General features: G+C 46.6%; 1 protein-coding gene across 2 annotated transcripts in view; it reads left to right on the top strand.

Annotated features, from left to right (window-relative positions):
- ATPAF2 (ATP synthase mitochondrial F1 complex assembly factor 2) overlaps positions 1-20,013 on the top strand; it is a 223,041-nt gene that overhangs the window by 152,434 nt on the left and 50,594 nt on the right. For both annotated transcript variants that reach the window (XM_085628961.1, XM_085628962.1), the window contains 2 exons: positions 4,604-4,701; positions 9,708-9,788. In XM_085628961.1, the coding sequence (XP_085485087.1) occupies positions 4,604-4,701; positions 9,708-9,788 (179 nt within the window). The remainder of the gene's footprint in view (positions 1-4,603; positions 4,702-9,707; positions 9,789-20,013) is intronic.

Raw genomic sequence — 20,013 nt, 5'->3', positions numbered from 1 at the left:
GACCAAGGGATCCTCCTGGGGAAGTCGCAACTCGCCTCCATCAGCAACGGGAACCAAGGCTGCGACTTCCACAGGGGAGTCACCAGTATCACTTCCGCTCTCTGGTGCATCACCTGAGTGAACACTCGGGGAATGAGGATGAACGGTGGGAACGCGTAATTCAACTGCTGAGTCCACTCCTGTGCCAAGGCATCTGTCGCCAGCGCCAGAGGGTCCGGCCTCCAGCTGAAAAACTGCGTCATTTGACGGTTCAGCCTGGAAGCAAAGAGGTCGATCTCGCAGCGTCCCCAAACCTCCTGTAACCAGTGGACCACTCGTGGGCAAAGTTGCCAGTCGCTGTAGTCCCTGAGGTGGCGAGAGTTCCAATCCGCCACCACGTTGGACTGACCTGGAATGTACTCCGCTACCACCGATATCTGGTTGGTCAGGCAGTAATGCCAAAAGGCTTTCGCTATCTCTACCAGCATCGAGGACCTCGTGCCCCCCAATTTGTTGATGTATCGGACCGCCGACACATTGTCCATCCGAAGAAGGATGCAACATGAGGTCTGCCTGGGGGCCAACGTCCAGATCGCAAAGGATCCCGCGAGGAGCTCTAGACAATTTATGTGAAGATTTAACTCGTCTAGGGACCACCGTCCTCCTGTGGAAATATTTCCGCAGCGCGCTCCCCAACCCCAACGGCTGGCGTCGGACTCTATGACCACCTCTGGCAACGAGCCGAAGATTGCTCTGCCGTTCCATGCCTCGACGTGGGCCAACCACCATTGCATCTCCTCCCTCACCTCCTGGGTAAGAGGGACTACGTCTGTGTAAGAAAGGCCCTTCTGTAAGTGTTGGATCTTTAGGCGTTGAAGGGCCCTGTAGTGCAGTGGGCCCGGGAATATCGCCTGAATGGATGACGCAAGGAGGCCCACTATCCGGGCAATCCCCCTGAGCGAGACCACCTGTTTGGACAGGAACAAGCGTAGCTCTTTCTTGATATCCCGTAGCTTGGAGCTCGGAAGGCAGAGCTGGGCCGTCTGAGAATTTATGACGAACCCCAGAAAGTCTATCGTCTGCGTGGGAGAGAGGACTGATTTCAGTTCGTTGATCACGAACCCCAGGTTCTGCAAAATATGAATGGTCATGCGCAGATGCCGAGCCACTAGCTCTGGAGAGTGCTCCATAATGAGCATGTCGTCCAAGTAGACAATCATGCGAACCCCTTGTTCTCTGAGTTAGGCCACGACCGGTTTCAGCACCTTGGTGAAGCACCACGGTGCTGAGGAAAGTCCAAAAGGAAGGACCAAATACTCGTACCACCGGTTCCGCCATTGAAACTGAAGGAATCTGCGGTGGGGACGATATATGGGAACGGACAGATAAGCGTCCTTCAGGTCCAGACGGACCAACCAGTCCCCTGGTTTCAGTAAATCCGCCAACAGATGGATGCCCTCCATCTTGAAACGTTTGTAAATCAGAAAGTGGTTGAAATCCTTCAAATTGAGTACTAACCTGTAACCGCCTGCTTTCTTCTGTACCAGAAAAATATTGCTGCAGAAACCGCGAGGGCCCTCTTTGCAAGGAGCTATCGCGCGTTTCTGCAGCAATGCGTCTATTTCGGAATCTATAAAATCGCACTCGAGTTGGGAAAAAGAAAGCTGCCTGGGGCGCTGTACCTGACGGGGTGTCTGAAAAAACTCTAGATGGAACCCCTGAACAGTCTGTAGTACCCAAGCGTCTTGTGATATCTGAGCCCAATTGTGAAAGAAATACCGAATACGCCCCCCCAAGGGAAGAGGAAGTAAATCTGGAGTGCTCACCTGAGGAATCTGCGGCTTGGAATCCTCCGCGGTAGGAGCCTCTGTTAAAGCGCCGCTTGTTGGAGCGCTGTCTGGTGGGGTAGAAAGTGCCACCACGGGTGGAGTCCCAGTCACCCCTGCCGCGTCCGAAATCTCCTCGCTGGGGACCTTGGGAGTGCTGACGGCCAAACGAGCGTCCCCACCCTCGTCCGGCCCTATTGAAAACACCAGCGTGAAAAACGCGCTTGATCTCGGCTTGAGCCTTGTCCAGGGTAGTGAACGTGCCCACATACTTCGCGACGTCCTTTACAAATCGGTCACCAAAAAGGTTCCCGTCCGCCAACGGTCCAGGTTCCGACGCTGCCAGCTCAGTAAGGTTGGCATCCATCCGCATTAATATCGATTTCCTGCGCTCTGTAGATATCGCGCAGTTGGCATTCCCTAGCAAGCAGATAGCCCGTTGGGTCCAGCCTGCTAGCACGTGGGGGTCAATCGTACTCCCTGATTCTTGCGCCTCCAGGGCCATCTCCAAAATTTTTGCCAGGGGCCCGACAACGTCCAGGAGCTTGTCTTGGCAACCCCGCCAAGCGCGATCAATCCCTTTCTTGGGATCCTTGGCGAACTTTTTCAGAAACGTTAGCATGCTGGGGTCAATGTCCGGCGTCTCCGCCACCTTGTCTGAGAGGTCCGGCCTCGGGCATTCTGATCTTAGCCTGTTGCGTACCTCTTTATCAAACCCCTTGCGTATGTTCTCGTGCAAGTACGCCGCCACCTCCGGAGCCGGTAACCAGTCCGATGATCTGGAGTGCACAATATCTGCGGGGTTGAAAGTAAAGGGTGTAGGAGCCGGCGGGGAAGGCTCCGCATGCTTAGTCTTCCTGGACTTCTTTTTTGGAGGGGAGTCATCCGGGGTGTCAGAGGAGGTGGACGTAGACTCTGTGTCAGTGTCCTGAACCTTCACACGCTCTCGATTTGGGCGCGGAAGCGCCTCATAGGACTCTGAATGCGGCCAAGACTGACCCCGGGACTCACCTGACGTCCCCTCTGTTTGTTTAGGGAAGCCATGCTTCTTTGCAAACCTCTCCAGCTGCTTAGTGATGGGCTTTAAGGCCGTCGCCAGAGCTTGTTGTACAGTTCCAGGAACTGCTTTTTCTAGGGCCTTGCTGACCGACTCCTGGACAGAAGCATCCAGGGCCTCAACAATATTGTCCTCAATGGCAGGTCCTCCTACCTCCTCTTCATACAAGGTATCGTCCTCCTCATAGAGCACCCACGTATCCATAGTGGAGCCACACTTGTAACGGTAATTACTCATAAGGTAATATCAAGGAGGAAATCCAAGGGGGGAGCCAACCCACAGCACAGCAGCACCGGTACCTAGCTCCTCAGCAGCAGCTGTAGAACAATTATTCCAGCCCACAGGGCGTAGTGGACCCAAGAGCAAATATCAAATACAAGGAGGTGTGCTCCCTCCAGGCCCAGGCCCAGGTCGTTATTGCAGCCAGCCAGGCGTCAGCAGTGCTCTTCGAGTAAAAACTAAGCCCAAATGCCTAAAAAACTAAACTAATCGGGTCGTGGAAACACGAACGAAACTAAAAGTACCCGGCTCCTGGCGTCAGCGGCGTACAAGGGAAGCCCAGCGCCCATAAATCATCAAGGTTGAACCCGCCGAAGGCGGGACGGTACCTGGTGCTGAAATTGGTAAAGCGCAAGCAGGGGCATGCGAAGCGGGCGAGCGCCGCGTGTAAGTTATTTCAATCTGAAACATGCGCTTTCGCGCCTCGGCCCGCTCGCTGTCCAAATATGCCTCAGATCGTACCGCGCTCCTCCGCGGTGCCCACAAAGCGCCGCAGCGCAATTTAAACCCCCAGCAATCAAAAAGGTTGCACACAAATCAGGGCGCGCGCGCCGGAAACCTAGACATTATCGTATTATAAGCGGTTGGCATAGACAATAGCTATCGCTAGCAGAAATCACATATCCATCAAAATCAATTAAATCGAATCCAATGCCCATCAAAAATCGGAGCTTTCACTTAACTGTCTGCGTGAGCAGCAAAGAAAGAGGACTAGTTCCGGTATGGCTGGCTCTTATGGGGCCCTGCAGGAAGTGATGTGACATATGCATCATGAGAAATGTTGTTGTTTTTCATGTAACAAAAGTTTTCATTGGCTGCTGTGGGTAGCAATAAATAGAAAGAGAAGCATAATACGAAGCCTCCGGTCCTGTAATAGAATCCCATGGATGCCAAATCCAATGTTGCATTCTCAAACACAATCTTCATCCAGATCATCATACCGGAATATAAAAAAGGTTAATCTGTAACAAACACTTCACTTTGTGGCTACGGCTCGGGTTTTGCCATGGCTAGACTAAGGAAATGCCTCACTGCTGGTCTATGGTCTGCCCCAATGCAGTGGAACACACAATCAAGGAACTACAAACTTGATTGTTGGGAAAAGTGGATTATTGTGTAAAGCGACATTTTTTCAAGGCAGCTAAGTTTTTATACTCCTATGGTGCCCTGCTCAGTTTGTATAAATATTGCATGCATACATTTTAATGATTTTACATAAAAACATATTAACACCATTAGTATCATCCCATCAATTACCCACTGTACCACCATCACCAGGTTCATCTGACAAATTTTTATTGCAAGGCACTATATGACACCCACCTACAAGAATCCATTCACAGTGAAAAGGGGCTATATGTACTGGGGCGTTGAATGGTTGCCAGAAATGTATTAGTAGGTTGTTGGCATTTTACAAGCCCCTGTAGACTTATCACTCATGTGTTTTTGATCCTCTTTATAGACCACCTTGTGCAACACTGCTTTGGACAACCCGACTCAACGTAACAAAGAGCAACTTATCCGAGCTGCAGTGAAGTTTCTGGAGACAGATACTATCTGGTAAGTGTGCCCGGAACCTCCTGAACAGTAATTCACAAGGTCCACCATTACATTTCTATACGTGAACAGGCTGTACTTCTCTGAGAATTGGATCAGGGGTTCTAAGTGCCTTCCCTGTATTAATCTTGCCACATCTTCAACTTTAAATAAATCTTCTTAGACCTAGGACGTTTCCCATGGAAGGCTTTTCAGCAGTGATACCCAACGTGTAGTTTGTGAGCAACATGTTGCTTACAGCACCACAAAGTGATGCTGTCCAGGTGTTCCTTACAACTATGTCTTAATTAGGATGCTGAAGAGACCGCACTGATTGCTTTTTCTCTCAGCAGCTACCACCCTGACATTTGTTCCTTCGAGGATTGTCTAGATCAACCACAGAGGTTTCAAGATCCTAGGGTCTGAGGCATTTATGCAGAATAATCTTTAGATAAACACTACAGCAGGTCTGACCCCAGCGAAGTGAAATTTTGGAAAGGGCCATGTGCTGTGCTTAAAGGAGCATTTTAAAGTTACTGAAGAGTTTAAACTAGCAGCTTTATGGAAGATGGCGAAGAATGCTGGCTACAGAACTATGGAAAATTACAAAAGAATGATAACTGGGATACTATGGAATTGCTGACTGTGCATAGTGTTGATATTCTGAAATATTACAAAGTGAATTTATAGCAGAATTATGAAGAAATGTAAAGTGATAGCTGGGATAAAAAAAAATATAGCAACATGTGCTAGCGGGACATTGTCAAAAAAGCACAGTGTACGACCTGGACAATTATGGAAACTACAAGGTGTGCTAATTGGAGCGTAATGGAAAGTGTTAACGGAAACTATGGAAAACTCCCAAGTCTATTGATTGGTTTCCCTGTTTATTTTTTCATTTTGCACTCCTAGAATTCTGGCCTCTGCTGAGGCTGGCTAAATAGAAATCTGTCCCATGCTGTTTAATAAAGATGTGCCTTGGTTTGCCCAGTTCATCACTTGCTGTTTTGGGACTGGACTAACTGCAGGCACACTAGGGAATAATTCCCTAATGATATCTAACCAATTTTAAGGTAACAGAGAGGTGCAGTCCTCTCTGCCTGATGCATTTGGATCAGGTATGGAATTGAGCAGGATGTTTCCCCCCATAATTCAATGGGAGTATCATGCACCTTATAAAGCTTTGCTGTCCCTGATAACTCTACCCATGAATCCGGGATATGTGTAGTTTACTTCTCAAATTGAAATGGCGCATTTAATGACAAACATCTTTTTTGTGAGCAGTGGAATCCTGTCAAAAGCTTTGTCACGGGGCATTCTTGTGTGACTTCAATGTCTTGTGCTTACTTTTGCAATCTGCTAATTTACCTGGAAAGACTCGTCTGTGGATGAGTTGTTTGATAAAGAAACAGCTGAGTTTTACCTCTGCAGGCTGTGGTTTTCCTTGAATTTTCATAGATGGCCCTACACTGCCATTACTGAAGTAGTAAAGTCTGTATTTCAAGGTCATTATAAAACCTTGCTGGATAGTGTGCTAAATGATGCTTCATGGAAACGTGCCACATGTAGTAAGTGAGTATTACGGAAAACTGCAAAGTACGCTAACATCCCAGTGTGAATGGCCTTGAATCTGATCAGTTTCTCACAGTTATGCCATGGTACTATACAAGGTATTCCTGGGTAGAACACAGTTCTACCTCGTGGTCCCAGAAAGTGGTCTTTGTAACCTACCATGTTTAGACCAATGTTAATAAACTGGTTTCACCTAGATTTATTAGAAGGGTCATGGGGTGAACCCTCCAACTCCTCCAAGTTTTGACCAACGTTTTTATCCAATATACCCTTCATGCATCATTTACTACTGAGGCCCTCATAATGAGTGGCTTAGAGTAGGGCACAATATTTATTGCATCTAATGACATCTACAACTGCAGGGATTGGAATTAATTTGGTGTGATAACAAACGTGTATTAAATTTTGGCTAAGAAATCCAGATTTTGATGCCTACTTTATCAAAATACACATGTTCCTGTATTTACTATGTCCTTTTCTCCTATTGCATACTTTATTGCACCCTGTTATAACTGGATGCTATACATTCATATAACTTGTAATTCATAACCGTGTGCAAACAGGGATTTGCGGATGGGGCAGAATTATCTGAGCCACATTCAACGATTGTCTTAAAGGGTCAGTAGTAAAGTGCACTAAATCTCTTTATTAAATTGTGTTTTAATCCCATTTTTTTTGTACCAAAGTTACGGGCCTAATGTACTGCAAAATGATCAATTTGCCTCTAGTATACCGCAAATCTATAAGGGAGCGCAGTCTGGCTACCTTACAGAATAGGCATTACATAATTTCATTATTGGCCAGGTTTCCTGGCACAAAGTTCTTAAAAAATGTGGCACTATTGGTTTACAATTTCTTGAGAAGAACCCACATCTTTGGTAAATTGGTCTTTAGATCAAATCTAATTGTGGTCATGATCTCTGGGTAGTAATGCGCTTTAAATGCACAGTATACCAATACATTTCTCTTACCCCAAAATACTGTTGATTACTGCAGAATTTAGTGTATTATTTAAGCATAATAGATTTACTACCACACTAATGATTGTTTTGCATATAAAGCATATATGTTCCGTTTGGGTTCAGATGTTCACTATTTGAACTGACACACAAATGTTGCTCTTTGATCACAAAGGGTTGGGACCCCCTGCGTTACAGTGAGGCTTAACTCATTGCCGTCTTGATTACCAGTTGGACTTGTCAAACTACTTCTGCAACCGCTGTAGTACAGTTTCAAAATTATGCAAGGTGCGACCACTATGCATGTGCACACCCTTTTTACACACATTTATTAATCATGTCATGTTTTTAAATCACATTTAATATACCGTTGCAAAGATTTCTAGGCCAAAGTCAAAGGTCTGGTTAAAGCTGTTTGAATCTCCCCAATAAATATGGGGAAATTGTCCAGATTTGTCACCAGCAGGCTCTAATCCCCTTGTGAAAGAAAGTACTTGCACAACTCATGAAATAGCCGTGGTTTATTTTAGCTGTGGTTCTCCCAAACAAAGAACGCCTTTCCACCTCCCTTTCTAGATCTACTGTCTTGCTCAAAGAACCTCACTCTGAGAGCAAGACGTACTTTCTGTTTTTATGCTGACCCCATTTCAGAGACACAAAATAGATTTTTGGGGTCTCTAAGGGATACCATTTGTATCTCACACCAACATCCTTGCCAGTTTTCATAGATGAATGGCACTTCACCTGCATCACATACTTGTGCGGAATCATATTGCATTCATTGGATATATTTATATAGCATGTTTATAGACCTCAAATAAATCCACTCTGGAATCAGAGAACATAATTGAAACATAAATAACAAATATTAGCAAAATGTACCATGTTTCATATCACAGCAGCATTTAAAATTACACTGTTCCACTAAAATGCTATTAACAGAATTACCAGAACAAAAATTGTGACAAAATTGTGAAACTAGAAATACAGCTGGACGAAGTACATGTGTAGTTCCTTGCGTTAACCAATTAATAGAGATGTATTTGGTGTGGAGAGAGTTGGTTCCAGAAAACACCCATCCCATATTCCTTCACTTCCACAATACAAAATCTGGAACATGAATGTGATGAGAAAAATTAGTGGGCCCCATCATAACACCCTTTACATTATAGGATATGTAGTCTATTGCTGTTCCCTTTAACAGTTGACTGTGATTGTTCAGGATTCACATGTTTTCAGGATAACTCAAGTGTCATGACATATGTGTAAACTCAACCCATCACCCTCCAGCTCAGGTACATGTACAAGCAGGCCATTTAAAGTTGAACCTGTGTATGCAACCTGCAATGCCTCTTTGCCGCCCAGCTCATAGGATGTTACTGGAATGCCCCATAATTGCATGTGAAATGAGCGTACTCTGGATCATTATCAACGGATGGCACACTACCCTACCCCCAAATAACCCCAATGGACTTTTCCTACCTTGGTATGTTTTTAGAAGGAAGCAATACACACTTAGTAGAAATGTATAACAAAAAATAGCCAGAACAGCAGATAGACAGGTTATGCAGTGCATGGAGTGGATAAATTAAAGTCTTTCCCAGGAACACATCCAAACCTCACAAAGAATCAAACTGAGGAGTCCCAACTCCAAGGACTGATATATATATATATACACAGTACTAAATAAATAAGGGAACAATACTGTACTACAACCATGGTAGACATTAAGGTTCTCAGCCTCCAAACGCAAATGGGAAAGAGACAGAGGTCATCTAAAAGAAGATAGATGAACTGTTATATTGCATTAAGCAAGGCCCAGTAAATAGGCCAGGGTAGGAGAGTCAGTGTTGGAATAGACAGAATCAATGAGATTTTGGATTTGATAACAAGTATTAATACCCTGCAAACGGCAGGTGTCGAGGGTCTGAACCACCGAAAAATGCAACTGTATGTTTGGGTTTGTTTGTGAAGTGTTTTTCACTACCTGCATTGTGCCCATTTCAATAGGACCTCTGACAACATGAACATACATAAGTGTTCAGCTTACATCAAAGACTTCCAAACATATTTCTAGTATGGTATATACCACGAGGCCTGCTGAGGCAACAGGGTTTCACCATATCAATGCAACAGGCAGATGCCACAGGGTTACGCCATGCATTAGATTGCTCAGTAGAAGATGATCAATGCAGTCTGACATACACTCCACACTGCTGCTACAGAAAACAGCACCACCTCAGACATCACACTAGCTCAACCTCAGATACGGGCATAACCTCCCAGCAACAAAGTAGTCGCCTTCAACCTTTGCATACTGACTAGGTAAATAATTTTAGCTAAATTTGTTGCATTTAAACGTATTCCATGTGGTTATCGTACACCTCCGTCATGAAAAAACTGCCTCTACCTCCCGGTCTTATCCACTTCTCTGTATTAGTTTTGGACACATCAGCTCTAGACCTTTGTTTTGACTGTCTCTTCATTTTATTGTACTAGCTACCGTGTGGAGGAGCCACCAAGCTTAGTGGAACTTCAGAGGAATGAGTGGGACCCCATGCTACACTGGGCAGAGGAGAGGTAGGAACATTGTAATCTGACTTGTTGGCCTCCAGCAACATCTGCTGGGTGTGAGAACCACAGTCACGAGGAATTGTATGCTTTCATGCACTGTAGTGTTACTTTTCCATAACCTATACTATCCTCCCTATATTCTCTGTATGTGGGCATGTAAATAATACCATAAACAATCTTCAGGTCAGAGAAAAGTTTCCTTTATGGGCCTTCCAACTGTTTGTACACCCACGCATACACCCTGGCAATTACATGCAAGGTCTGTTATGTAAAGTGCATAGGCAGAAGAAGATGGGTAATGTTTCACAAACGTGTTCCAGGTCTTATGTGCCAATGTTTATCTTTTATCATACAAATGAAGGCTGCTGTAGAGGAGCAAGATGTGTTTTTTGAAAATTGTGTGCAAGGTGTTATTAAATAGTTGTATTTAATATGTGATGTGTAGCATGTGATACACTACCATACAATGTATCGAATTGCAGACTTTGAGTTCCATTAGAAAAGTACTTGATGAAGCCAAATCTCTGCCATCTTGAGCTGCTCCAGACTTCAGTGAATAGAAACTTTTTCAAGAAAATATAAAGCATGAAAACATTGACAGGCAATGAGGGGTACTCCAACAGTGGCCTCACCTCAGTGGATTCAAGGAATAGGGTAGTGAGTATATGAATGTAACAGTACAATCATCACGTCTGTCTCCTATGTCCTTGTTCCAGTCGTTACATGTGAGGATAAACCCACCCTGATACAATAAAAAAAAACGTAAGGAAAATGGTGTGAATGTAAGTCCCGCCGGGCTCTACTGGGCATCATAAAATGCATGCTATCCCCAGCATCTTCCTATTTTTAAGTGAGACAAGAACTGTAGAAATTATATGCTGAGACTCCTGCTGGCCTTGGTCCCCCAGCGATTGCCCACGTAGTTTGTCTTCTGCTGGGCTTAAGACAAAAGAGATGACGTCTTATAAGGATATTGTTTATGGAGTACGTGCAGTTGATACGCATTTATACAGAAAAAATATGGTTTTTATCCTACTCTGCGGAAGTCAGGTGGTACAGTGAGGGACTGGAGGAAGTCCTTTGAGGCTGGGAATGTTTTTTTTATTCTTCTGTCTCTTTTTATTTTCCTCTTGTGGAGTTGCAGTGGCAGGAAAACAAAAGCAAAATTGTGTCTGCTGCATAGTGCCTGTTCCTTGTGGGTGCTCGGCTTGGTATTAGTAAAAGACCAAGTGCTTTCGGTTCGTCTGAGGATGGTGTTTCCAGATCTTAGAACCTAAAACCTGACAGGTAGGTTTTATAGGAAGTTAGCTCTGTATATAATATACCAAAGTGATGTATAGTGTGCAGAGAGTCCAGTGGAACTCCAAAGGTAGGCAGAGGTAAAGGTAGATAATACCTTACTCTCCATTTGTGGTAGTGTGGGTGAGCAGTTGGGCGTAATCAGAGGGTAGTGCTAAGCATTTATTGTACACACTCAGGCAAGAAATGATGTAACACACTCAAAGACTGAACTCAGACCAATTTGTTTGTGTGAAAATATTATTTAGTTATATTTATGTCCTAGAACCAAACAAGCCTGACATAGGTAAGTGTAATGGTACTTTTCAAGGCAGGTTGAACAATACAAGCAAGCTGAATAAAAATGACTTTGTTACGGGTTTGTAATTGCTTTCAATATAGTTGAAATTACTGTTAGATTACTTTATGGATTACTTTACAGATTACTTTATGGATTACTTTTTCTACTCAAGGTGATATGCCTAGATATCACACTTGGACATTTTTTCGAGAAAAGGTAAGTAAAGCAGTTTTTATATAAATGCAGTTTTCTTAGAGTTCCATACAAACCAACTCCACACTTCCAACAATTTTCAAACAAAAGCAGTCAATGCAATCCTATGGGAGAAAACGAAGTTAACGATTTACAGATAAGTACTTGTTTGTGGGAGTTGGTATTCTGGGTTTAGAACCAGAATTCCCCCAGGGTCGAGGATGCACTCTCAAAACACCCTCAGCGACACTAGGGCAGCCGGGTGCAGAGTGCTGAGGCCCAGTGTTATCCAATGGGGGATTGGGGGCCGCCGGTTGGTGGCTGTTCACGAGCAGGCCACAAGGTTGTGGGAGCAAAGTACCTGGACTTAAGCGCAGGGCAAAGGGAGATCCAGTTAAGTACACAAGGTGCACCCACAGCGGCGGCCGGGTGGAGGGTGCTGTTTTGGCATTGGGTGCCCTGTTGTTTTCAATGGGGACTGCTGGTTTTGTTTTTTAGCTGGAGGCTCGGTCCAGGAAGCTTCCAGGAGGAACCAACAGCTGGGCAGGTAAGTTGGATGGCTCGGGGACGTAGGTGCACCTCGGGTTCTCTTCTCCAGGGTGCAGGGCGCCTGGATGCAGGGGTGACTTCTGAGGTCGGATTTCACCTTACAGGGCCACTCGCTTTTGGGGAGGTCTTCATGCAGAGGTGAGGTTGTGGAGTCCTGGAGGAGTCAACCCACGGTGGACTCGGATTCTGGAGCGCTGGGGGACCTCGCTGGGACCGATGGGCCACTCGGACTCGGTCCGTAGGCGTCTGGTGCAGTGGTGGTTCTAGGCATCGGGTTTCTTTGTCCTCAGCAGGATTGGAGTCTTTCTTGGCTGTTTCCTCTGAACAGAGTTGCTGTTCACAGGAGATTCTGTGTTTGTGGAAGGCAGTCAGTGCCAGGGGTTCTGGAGGTCGCTGGCTGCAGACAAGGCGACATTTGGCGCAGGATCTCTGGAAACTGCAGATGACCGGTAGGGCTGGGGCCAAGTCAGTTCTTCTCTGCAGTCTCCTCTGCTGGGCGTCTTCTTTCTTCCTCCTTCTTAGTACGTTTGCGGGAATCTTTCTTCTTGGTTCAGGGTTGGCCCCTAAATACTGTATTTAAGGGGGCGTTTTAGGAGTCTCGAGGTCAGTAGCAAATGGGCTACTGACCTTAGGGTGACTACACCCTTGGTGTGCTCACCCCACGTGGGGGAGTGGGTACAATCCCTCACCCTGATTGGAGAGTGCCTGCCATCAGCAAGATGGCGGGCACTGAAGAATGGGCTTCATCTCGCCTCCCCCACCTGAGGGGTGGGGTTGGCAGAGGTGGGCACACCTGCTGGGCTGTGCAAATTTTTCCTGCCGAAATGTAGGGGAGACAGGAAGGGGCCCTACTCCTGAGAGGCTGTGGGTCATGTTACTAAGGCGGCTGGACCTTTGATGCTCCCCTGCCACAGATGGCTCTTCCTGGCCTGTGAGAGGTGTGACCACCTCCGCCCAGGAAATGCTTTGTTTCTGGGCTCAGGGAGCAACGGCTCCCACCCCAGGGGTCCAGAATCTTGTCTTATGGTGGCAGGCTGGTGTGTACCAGTCGGGGAACCCACCAGAGGCTGGTCGTTTTTCAGGGGGCCCTGAGTGCATGGTATAATAAATCCCACACTGGCATCCATGTGGGTTTATTATGCTGAGAAGTTTTCTACCAACCGTCCCAGAATTCAGTAAAGCCATTATGGTGCTGTGGTGTTCGTAATGTCAAACTCCCAGACCATGTACTCTTTATGGCTTTACTGCACTTACAATGTCTAAAATGAACTTAGACACTGTAGGGATACAGTGCTCATGCAACTGTACCCTCAACTCGTGGTAGAGTGCACCCAGCTTGAGGGGTGTCTTACCTATACCATAGGCAGCGGGGTTGCAGGCATGGCACACAGGAATGTGGGCCATGTCGAGACTTCACTTTTCTTTGCACCAAAACACACAGCCTGCAATGGCAGTGTGTGTGGTGTTAAGGTACAGGACCTCAAAGGGTGTCACAATATGTGCTGCAGCCCTTAGAGGCCTTCCCTGGTCACAGTGCCCTTGGTACCCATGGTACCTTTTACAAGGGACTTAAATGTGGCCAGAGAGGTGCCAATTGGGGGTACAAGTTACAGTTTTGGGAAAGAACACAGACCGTGGGAACTTGATTGGCAGGGACCCAGGGCACATCAAGTCGAAGTGAATCAGAAATCTGGCAAAAAGTGGTGGGGTTACCGCAACAGAAACCCAGCATACTACAGGTGTATTGTGAAAAAGCACCAATGGAAAGTTGTACTGTGCATTTTTGTTAGCGTTTGCATATGGTTATTGGGCCAGCTAGGCTTGATTTTCCTACAGCGCTCTAGGAAGAGACATTATGTGAAGTAGTCTTCTCCTAAAAGGAAGAGGAGAAAGGAGGAGAGATTAAGGAGTGTGGTAGAGACAATTGCAGCATTAAATGGAAACGGTCAACATGAGGTTTCTGAAAAGTAGGCTAAAGAAATCTGTGACAAACAAACAAGCTCAGAGTTGTCTAGTTGTAAGGAAAAGACTAAAGCCCTTCCCAGGAAAAAAGATGAAATAAAAATGAAGAGACATGTTTTTTATGATTTTGTCTTATATCTGCCTAAATACTGGATTTTCAGCTCCAGAGGTTCCTGGCACCTTGACTGAAGGCTTGTTACAGCAATTTCAACATCCTCCACATGAATCTTCATACTCATCATAATATGATAGATGTGTTCTTAAGGAAATGGAAGCATCTACATACCTGCTTACCTTGTATTTTGTACCAATCGAAAAAATTGCTCTAAACTTGAAAAACTTTAATCGTAACCCTCCGCATGAGCCAGCCAAAGTTGCATCTTGTGCATGCTTCTTGACTTAGTTTAAAATTGAGGAGAGATAGGATGTTTGGAAAGGAACCTCCAATCTCTTTTTCCACTTTCCATCTGATCCCTACACTAAAAGTGAATGCAGTAACATCACTGTCATTAGCTCTCTTTAACTATCTTCGAAGGAGACAATTACAAACAGCCAAATGAAACTTGTGTAGTTTGTTTTCACAATAAGGCCAGAAATTCCATGATCAGTAAAATTTAGATGTATTCTAAGTCCAGCACCCGGGGGAATGGACCACTTTTGGTGAGACCATGTGTCATCTTTGACTATAGAACTCAAGTTGGCAAGGAGTAGTGACCTGAAATTGGTGGAGCTTTTAGACTCGCAAGTAGAAAGTCACTGATTATTGCAAACTTGATATTGAACAACTGTGAATTATTTATAGCACAAGGATTTGAAATTGTACCCTTCTCTCTTAAAAATTAGGATTTTGCCTGTAGATGAGAATAATTAATCTAATAAATCTTCGGTCCGTTGAAGGATGTATCCCGTCACAGGAAGATATTGCCACTAATGCAAAATTAACAGTAGTCTCTCAGGCCTCAAAAAACCCACTTGCCCACTCGCAAGTGCGAGTTAAATTTTAACAGGTTGAGCTATTTTTAGCACCTACTAGTCCCATCTGGCGAGTAAACTTAGGCTGGAAAGGAACAGGTGTTCTGCTCATTCGGAAAGTGAAGGCGCAATAAAGATGCCATTAAAGATTTGTAAAGTGTAATGGGTCCATTGTGAGTACCCTGAATGATCTTGCATCTAAGAAAATGCCCAAGAAAGTTCAGTGGACAGGAAGCTGTCAAAAGGCAGTTGACGACCTGAAGCAGGCCATGTGCACTTCTCCCATCCTGCAAAGTCCTGACTACTCCAAAACTTTCATCGTCCAGACAGATACATCTGAGATAGGAGTGGGGGTTGTGTTATCACAACTTAATGCAGAGGGCCAGGATCAACCAGTAGCTTTTATCAGCAGAAGGTTGACCCCCAGGGAGAAACGTTGGTCAGCCATTGAGAGGAAAGCCTTTGCTGTGGTCTGGGACTTGAAGAAGCTGAGGCCATAACTGTTTGGCACTCACTCCATTGTTCAAACAGACCACAAGCCCCTCTTATGGCTTAAACAGATGAAGGTTGAAACCCCCTAACGTTTGAGGTGGTCCATTTCCCTGCAGGAGATGGGCTATACAGTGGAGCATAGACCTGGGAGTAACCATGCTAATGCAGATGGACTCTCCCAATATTTCCACTTAGAAAATGAAGACTCGACTGGGCAAGGTTAGTCTCATCTCCTTACGTTTGGGGGAGGGTGTGTAGGAAAGTAGGATCAGCTTTTATGGTAACCCCCACCTTTTGCCTGGTGTTATGCTGTTTCTGACTGGGATCTTGCTAATCAGGACCCCAGTCTCTGTGCTTTCTCCCCTAAATTGGTATGGTAAGTACTTAGGTACCACCCAGATTGGACACTGGTGTACCCTTATCAGTCCCTAGTATATGGTACTGAGGTACCCAGGGCATAGGCACACCAGGAGTCCCCCAGGGGCTGAAGCATGTATTATGCCACCCACGAGGGACCACTCTAACTGTAACTACAGGCCTGTCATTGCAGCCTGTGTAAGCTGGTGCTAGCACCACTTACGAAAGATACCGTTTTTCCTATATCTAAGGTCACTGCACTTAAAACCAATAAGTCATCCCTATAGCAGGCCTTTCAATCCTGGAGGCAGGGTGCTTGATTCTAAGTGTGAGGGTGCCCCTGCAGGAACAGAACACCTCTACACCCTTCTGAGTCCATTCTCCCGGGCTGTAAGTGCATCAGCCATTACGATATATAGAGTGGCCATGCGTCATTACACGATGACCATCTCTAAACTGGCTGTAACAAACCCTATCATGTTTGGTATCAAACATATTGGAATCATGTATGATTCCATGCACTGTAAAGCTCCTCCAAGAGGCCCTCCGTGCTCCCGGTACCAGTCTTCTAGACTGACAGCACAACATGGCTGCTGCCAACCAGAGACCTGATTCTACCCTCCTGCTGCTGAGCTAGGCCCAGGCAGGGGAAGGCAGAACAATAGGTATCCTGTCATAGGGAGGTGTGACCACCTTCCAGACAGGGTTTAGTGTTTTGGGGCCGGGTGGGAGCACTTGCCAGCGCCACTCAGTCTGCTTGAAGGACACATTTGGTGCCCTCCTTGCATAGTCCAGTTACTACCAGCTCAGGGAGCCGTTGGCTCCCGCTCTGGTGCGAAACTGGGCAAAGGACATGAGAGCATCCTTCCCACTGTCCGACCCCCTCCCCTGAGATGGAACCCTGAATCGTCCCAACCCTTTCAAAGAGCTTTCCTGAGGGTGGGTCTCTAGATTCGTCGTGGGACAAGATTCATTTCAAGACACCAATTCTTCGACCGTATGGGCACTCTAGACTTCACTCTGGGCCTCAAGACTGCAATTAGGAAGACTCCTGGTCTCGTCGCTGTACTCGTCTGCGGCAACTTCCGTGCCTATGCTCCATACAGGAACCTTCCAAGGCCTGTGGGCTTCCAAGATACCTAAAGGAATCTCCCTTGAAGTGAAGGGGTCATTCACTGCATCGACAGGCAACGCAACTAAGCTGACTGGTCTGCTGATCCTGGGCTCCCACGGACTCCAAAGGGCTCAGCAACACATGTGGTGGTTCTTTTCATCCCACGAGGCCTGCCCTGTCCTCTCACCAAGTTTGAGGCCAGTATCCTTCGTCGGAGCTGCAGGAACCAAACCCATGTGCACGGGATCGACTTGCTGTTGCAAAGACTTGTTGGCTTCCTTCCCTCAAGATCTTCGGGCTCCAAGTAGCCCCCACCTCCAGCATCTCCTGCGACCAAGATATTTGTCCTCACAGCATCACTTGCACCGTGGGCCTGCATCTTTGGTGAGCTGCACGAGGTCCTCTTGCGATTCCAGTGCCTCTGGTTCCTGTTGAGGTTCATCTTTGATTTTTGTGGGCTCCCCTGATTGCTCGGGGCCTGCCCTGACTACCCTGTTTGTGGTGAGTCTGCTGGACCTTGCCGGTCCCGACACTGCACCTTCTTCGCTTTCCACATTGTTTGCAGTTGCCATGGCTTGTTGGTGCTCCCGGCGGACACCGACCCCTCAGCTCTCGACATCTGGCATGGGACAGCTCGTGAACGGCTCCTGGTCTTCCGCAGCGTCGCCTGGTCCTCACAGCTGCAGCTCCAAGGTCACTGTCATCTCTCCTGCAGCACCCGACATCGGTGGGCATTCGTCTTCCGTGCCTCTTGGTCACCCCTGAGTGGCATAGACTCTGTCCCCTCTGCTTGCAGGTTCTTCTGATCTGGATTCCACCTTTGGGTTCCAACGGACACTTTCGCCTTCTTCAGCAGCAGCATTTTCCTGAAGTCCTCCTTTGAGTTCGGCAGTTTCCGACGCCACTTCACACCTATGGACCCGGCTTCCCTGGTGTAGGTATCCTGGTTCCTAGGGTATCCACGGGTGGGGTGGCTCTCCAACCTTTGGTCTTCCACTGGGTTTCTTCTGGGTCCACTGGGAAGGGTCCTTCTTTAAAATTGCAACCACGACTTACCCGTTGACTTGTATTGAGAATAAGGTTGTGTTCCCACACTGCACACGACCTCCGTGGGGTTCCTAGATACTCACCTTGGGTGGTTCCTTGGGTTCCCGGCACTTCTACATGTTCTGGGTACAGTCTTGACTAGAGTCGTGGTTCGCATACCACTATTTTAGTAAATGTTTTGGTCTCCCCCTGGTGACCACTGTGTATTTTGTGCTACTTACCTGTTTCTATTGAAAAGTATTGTGTGCATTGTGTATATCTCCGGCAAGGAGATATCTTTGTGTTAGTGAGTGTCTTATAATGAATACCTACTTTTATAAATACACTGTGTGGTTCTTTTTCATTTAATCTATACCTATAAGATTATGTCCTGGTAAAACAAGCTGCTTTACACTACTGGACTAAGCCGGAAGGCTGCTCTCCACAGCTACCACTTGGAGAACTTTCTACGGTTGTCTAAGACCACTAAAATCACCATAAGGGTTGTCTGGATTGGTGCAGGGTGCCCACTTACATAAGTGTACCAAACCAGCTTCACACATTGATAGAAGCTGCCTTGGTATATGATGCACACTTATGTAAGTGTAGCGCAACAACAATGTCTCAACCGGTATTATTGAGAAAGCTACTTAACAAGTATGTACAAGACATTACAATGAAAAAGAATTAGGAAGACTCATACTTCGTTTTAAAATGTGCTCAAGGCATCATATATTTTGAAAAAGAAAACAATAATTATAATGACTATTGGGAACAGTTGTATCAGCACTGTAAACAAAGATTGCAGAGGCAACCCAAAGACTTTGTGCTCGCAAGTGCTAGTGACGCTCAAAGGTGAACGGCGCAGGTGACAAGTGAGAAAAATAGCGGTGGCGCAACGTGAAAAAGTGACTGATATGTACAAGAATATATGGTTTACGAAAAGTTATTTACAATGATTGATCATGTCTTTTAGAGACATTTTGAATGAACCATAGTTGAAAAAGGCGCCGCAAATTGTGCTGGTATGTCGACGGCGTTTCGATCCTAGTCATTTAGGATCATCATCATCAGGACCAGGTTGCCGGTACAAGGTGCTGTACGAGGGAGGGTGGGGAAAATGAGATGGGGGATGGGAGCATGTGAGAAAGCATCAGGGGCGCTGAAGAGGCGGGGTAGTGAGGCGTACCTGAAGAATGAAGGAGGTGGGGCAGCGTAGCTTGCCCTGGACTGGTGACAATAGAGTCCACGAGGTGGGGTCCTGTGGAGCGAGAGGAACAAAGGGTGAGAGAGGGGTCTCAGGGGGCCAAGAGAAGATGGCGGGAGTAAGGTAGATGCCTTACCATGGTGAGAGCGCAAAAGTATTGGTGCGCAATCAATTCGCCTGGGGACAAGGTCCGGAAGGCGCGGTCGTTGCAATGTGAGGAATCGGGAAAAGGCTGGAAAAGGTCAGGGCGATCCGGAAGAGCAAGGGACCTGAAAGGAAGGGTGCATAATTATAATGATGGTCGTGAGGACTGAGAGCCTCGTGTGAGTTGAAGGTGAGCCAGGGGCCATCCTAATTTACCCAGCAAAATCAGCGCGAGTATGGCAAAGAGGCCGGTGACCGGGTCGGATCCCTGATCCAATGTCGGCGTGCTGAGAAGGGGGTGTGTAAATGGGAAATTGCCGTCCGGTGAGTCCGTCCTGTTTACATGGAGACAAACAGGAGAAGTCCAGGGCTGGCTGTCTGGCAGCAATACGGGTGTGAGCAGGGTCAGTGGGTGAGTCTAACAGAAGGGCTTCGCTTGAGCGGAGCAGAAGGATGCCTGGAAAGGATCAGAGGTAAACGTGGTCGCTGGATTTCAAGATCTGCATGTAGCCGCCACAGTCGTGGTCGGCATGCCGGAGTCCAATGCGGCAGTGGAAGCCGGCCGTATATGTAAATGAAAATGGATTCCTGAGTGCAGCGTGGACGTACTGGCGCAGGAGTCCGTGACGAATGCGTC

Source organism: Triturus cristatus, chromosome 10 (assembly GCF_964204655.1).
Source record: "Triturus cristatus chromosome 10, aTriCri1.1, whole genome shotgun sequence".
In the NCBI taxonomy this organism is placed as follows: Eukaryota; Metazoa; Chordata; class Amphibia; order Caudata; family Salamandridae; genus Triturus; species Triturus cristatus.
This window is presented reverse-complemented; position numbering and strand designations above follow the sequence as displayed.